The 4130-nt window shown below is 56.4% G+C and overlaps 1 protein-coding gene across 1 annotated transcript in view; it reads left to right on the top strand.

Moving 5' to 3' along the window:
- EMH_0001810 (uncharacterized protein) overlaps window positions 1-4130 on the top strand; it is a gene marked incomplete at both ends in the record, with an annotated part of 5303 nt that extends 1173 nt beyond the window's left edge. The window contains 9 exon segments of the mRNA XM_013495726.1: window positions 3-415; window positions 731-843; window positions 1089-1138; window positions 1778-1851; window positions 2120-2658; window positions 2829-3210; window positions 3519-3768; window positions 3772-3922; window positions 4000-4130. Of these exon segments, the coding sequence (XP_013351180.1) occupies window positions 3-415; window positions 731-843; window positions 1089-1138; window positions 1778-1851; window positions 2120-2658; window positions 2829-3210; window positions 3519-3768; window positions 3772-3922; window positions 4000-4130 (2103 nt within the window).

The following is a 4130-nucleotide window of genomic DNA, read 5'->3' as shown; positions in this document are numbered from 1 at the left end:
CCACAGCAGCAGTATCTGCAGCAGCAACAGCAGCAACAGCAGAAACAGCAGCATTTGCTGCAATTTCGGGAGAGCCAGGGGTCAAGAAGAAAGCAGCAGCTATTGCGGCAGCAGCAGCTGCTGCAGGAGATCTACCTTTTCTGCTGCAGCGCATCGAGGGAACCCTGCATACGAAGCTGACACAAGCAGCACAGCGTGCTGCTGCTGCTGCTGCTGCTGCACCAGCCGCTGCCACTGCGGTTAAGCAACCAGCAGCAGCAGGGCAAAAAGAAACAGGTGCAAAAGCAGCAGCAGCAAGGGAAGAGCGACAGCCTGTGTTCTGCAGGTTACTGCTGCGGTGTCTGCGTCTCTATGCCGCTGCTGAGGTCCCCTGCCCTGCATTGTTAGAGCAAACGTTTTCTACACTTGCTTCCAGGTAGGCTACTGATGCTGTTGCTGTTGCTGCTGCTGCTGCTGCTGCTGCTGCTGCTAGAGATGCTACTGCTGGTCCTNTACTGATGCTGTTGCTGTTGCTGCTGCTGCTGCTGCTGCTGCTGCTGCTAGAGATGCTACTGCTGGTCCTGGTGCTCGTGCTGCTTACCATGGATCCCTCGTCATCGCTATCTCACTGCGGCATCTGCATTAGCTGTTTGGCTGCTGTTGCTGCTGCTACTATCTATAACTCCTGCTGCTGTTGTCGCTGCTGTTGCTGCTGATGTTACTGCTGCTGCTGTTACTGGGGGTGCTGCAGGTGCACTTGGTTTTCTACTGGGCAGCTGGTTGAGCTGGCGGAGTTGCTGCTGCAGCTGCAGCCCCAGGAGACGCCCCCAAGTGACAGCGAGGCTCTGCATGCACTTAACGCTCGTACGTTAGTCTCTCCTGCTGCAGACTGGCAGCAGCAGAAGTTGTAGCCACAGCAGCAGCAGCAGCAGCAACACTGCAAGCTCGCCTGTGCCGCAGGGCGGTGCAGACTCTTTCCACTTTAATTGCATACAACGCTCACCAAGTCCAGGGTTTAGCGTTTAGGGTTTAGGGTTTAGGGTTTAGGGTTTAGGGTTTCGGAAACGCGTGCAGTGTACACCCACAGGTGGTTGCGATGCGCTGTACAGGCCTCATAGCCGATGCAACAGCATCTGAGGTGTCTCTGCAGCAGCTGCTGGTAAGTAAAGCTGTAGCCTTGNCCTCATAGCCGATGCAACAGCATCTGAGGTGTCTCTGCAGCAGCTGCTGGTAAGTAAAGCTGTAGCCTTGTTGCCTCCTGCTGTTGCATCTGCTGTTTTTGGCTGCTGCTGCTGCTGCTTTGCAGCAGCGGCATATGCTGCGGCAGCATGTGTAGCAGAAAAAGCTACAGCCAGTTAGTGTCGATGCAACTGCTCTTGCTGCAGCTGCGGTTGCTGCTGCAGCTCCTGCTGTTGCTGCTATTGCTGCATCAGTGGCTACGGTTGCGATGTCTGCTGCTGCAGCGTATCCTTCGTGCCTACAGCGGCATGGGCCTCACCAGTCCTTCCCTTTTAGCAGCAGCTCTCAGCTATTTCAAAAATGCAGAAGACACAGAAGGAGGCCCCATTGCGGGGGCCCCTGCGTACTGCGGGATATCCCTAGAAAGAGCGAAAGCAGCAGCTCTACGTGCTGTTGCTGCTGCTCCAGCTGCTGCTGATATGGAAGAGCAGCAGCTGCAGCAGCAGCAGCAAGAGCAGCTGCTGCCNCTGCTGCTCCAGCTGCTGCTGATATGGAAGAGCAGCAGCTGCAGCAGCAGCAGCAAGAGCAGCTGCTGCCGTTGAGCACCGCCTATGTGCAGTGTTTGGCTGACACTGAAACAGCAGCAGCAGCAGCTGCTGCTGCTCTCCCCGATGGCACTCCTTCAAAGGACCAGTAAGACAACGCTGCTTCGCTTAGCCGCCAGAGCACCTTTGTTTCTGCTGCTGCTCCTGCTGCTGCTGCTGCTTTCGGTGTTGCATCCACTACTTTTGCAGCCGTTGTTTTTGCAGTTGTCACTTTAGCAACGGACTGCTGCTGCTGCTGCTGCTGCTGCAGCTGCTGTTGCTCCTGCTGATGAAGCGACCTCTAAGCAGCCGCAACTAGGGATTCGGGGATAGCGCGAAGGAAGCTGTTGCTGGAGCTGCGACTGTTGCTGCTGCAGGAATGCGCTGATGCTGCTGCATTGTTTGCTGCAACAGCAGGCGCTTGGCCGACCAGAGTTGCTGCAGCTCCTCCCCACCCTGCTGCAGGAGCTGCAGCATCAGCAAAAGCAGCAGCAGTACCTGCAGTGGTGCGGCCTTGTGCTGTCAGTCTGTTCTAGCTCGGGGGTGCAGCTGCTAGAGCTGTGGGAGGAGTTGCTAGGCCCACTGCTGCAGCTGCCTGTTGCAGAAGAGCCTGCAGCAGCAGCGCAAGCAGCAGCAGCAGGGGCGCCATGGGGAGGCTGGCTACTGTCTCGGCCGCTGCTGCAGCACGTGGAAGCAGCAGTTTCTGCTGCTTGCTTTTGTGGTGTGGCTGGTGCTGGTGCTGAGACATCAGAAGAGAAGAATGAGCTCCTTAGTGCCGCTGCTTCTGCTGCAGCACACGCAGCAGCAACAGCAGGAGGGTTTTTGTCATTCCTTCTCCGCAGCAGCAGCAGCAACAGCCGCTGCCTGAGTCAACTGACTGGAGAGTCACTGGAAGAAATGGCTGTCAATATATGCGGTACGGAGACTTACAAGGCTTGCTGTTCTCCTTGCTGCTGCTGCTGTTGCTGCTGCTGTTGCTGCTGCTGTTGCTGCTGCTGCCGCCGCTGTATTTGCTGAGGCCCTAGCAGCATTTGCTGCGGGCTACATTGCGCGCCTTCTGCTGCTGTTGTGGTAATTGGGCTGCAGGTCTTTACCGAGTGCAAAGTGCCGCTGCAGTGCTGCTCCATCTGCTGCCGCAGCAACACTCGCTGTCGCAGCAGCACCACGGGCAGCACCAGCAGCGGCAACAACTACAGCAGCATCAGCAGCAACAACAGCAGCCAGAAGAAGATTGCACTCAAGCCTCACCTGCTGCAGCAGCAGAGGATCCATCCCCAAGTCTTCGTGGGCTCCTTGCTGCGGCGTTCCCCGAGTGGCAGCAACTGCAGCAGCCCACGATGAACGCGCAGCAACTGCAGGAGGGTGACCTGCAGCAGGAGCTGCAGAAGCAGCAACAAATGCTGCTTCAGCAGCAGAGCGGACTAGTGTTTGAGCTGTTGCTGGAGTTCGCTTGTCGAGGGTCCCCCAAGTGTGTTGAGGGTTTAGGGTTAAGGGTTTAGGGTTTCGTAGGGTGTTGGGGTTTAGGGTTTATGGTCCCACGCTGTTATCGTGTTTCCCAATACATTCTGCGTTTAGGGTTTAGGGTTTAGTCATGTGAAGGCAGCTTCTGTTGCATGCTCATGAGCATACGATAGAAGCAACCTTCATATGCATATGCTGCATACATGCATCTCACCGCACAGGCGGATGCTGTAAACCCCTATCACGAGGACCATATCATATCAACAGAAGTTGCTGTTTCTGCTGCTGCTGCTGCTGCTGCTGCTGCTGCTGCAGGAGCTCTCAGGAGCTACCGCCTACGCTACTGCTGCTGCTGGATGGTTCGGAGGGAGAGGTTACCTTCGATCCACAAAGCCCTTCAGTACACCCGACGGTTCTCAGCTTCTTGCAGTCTGCAGCACGAGGAGCTGCTGCTCTTCGCAGCAGCAGTGAGAACAGCAGCAGCATCGACGCGGATAGCAGCAGCAGTGGGAATCCCAGCAACAGCAACAGCAGCGCCTCAAACGCTTCGTCTGCACTTGCTGTANTAGCAGCAGCAGTGGGAATCCCAGCAACAGCAACAGCAGCGCCTCAAACGCTTCGTCTGCACTTGCTGTACCGATGGCCCCTAAGCCCTGCAGTAACAGTAGTAGTAACACTTCTGGGGTTGCTGTTGATTCGTTACTACTGCTGCCTCAGCTGTTACGTGTTGACCAAGGTGATTCTCCTGTGCTGCAGCAACTGCTGCAGCTGCTGCTGCTACTGCCGGCTGCAGAAGGCTCAGCGAGACTTTCTGCAGCAGCAAACCGCTACTTGCAGCACCTTGAAAAGCTGCTGCTGGCAGCTCGCGTGCAGCAGCGGCACAAAGGAGTGAATCCCCGAACGCTAAGCCCTAATGCCGAGGCATAG

Source organism: Eimeria mitis, genomic scaffold (genome assembly GCF_000499745.2).
Source record: "Eimeria mitis Houghton genomic scaffold, Emh_scaff172, whole genome shotgun sequence".
NCBI lineage: Eukaryota > Apicomplexa > Conoidasida > Eucoccidiorida > Eimeriidae > Eimeria > Eimeria mitis.
This window is presented reverse-complemented; position numbering and strand designations above follow the sequence as displayed.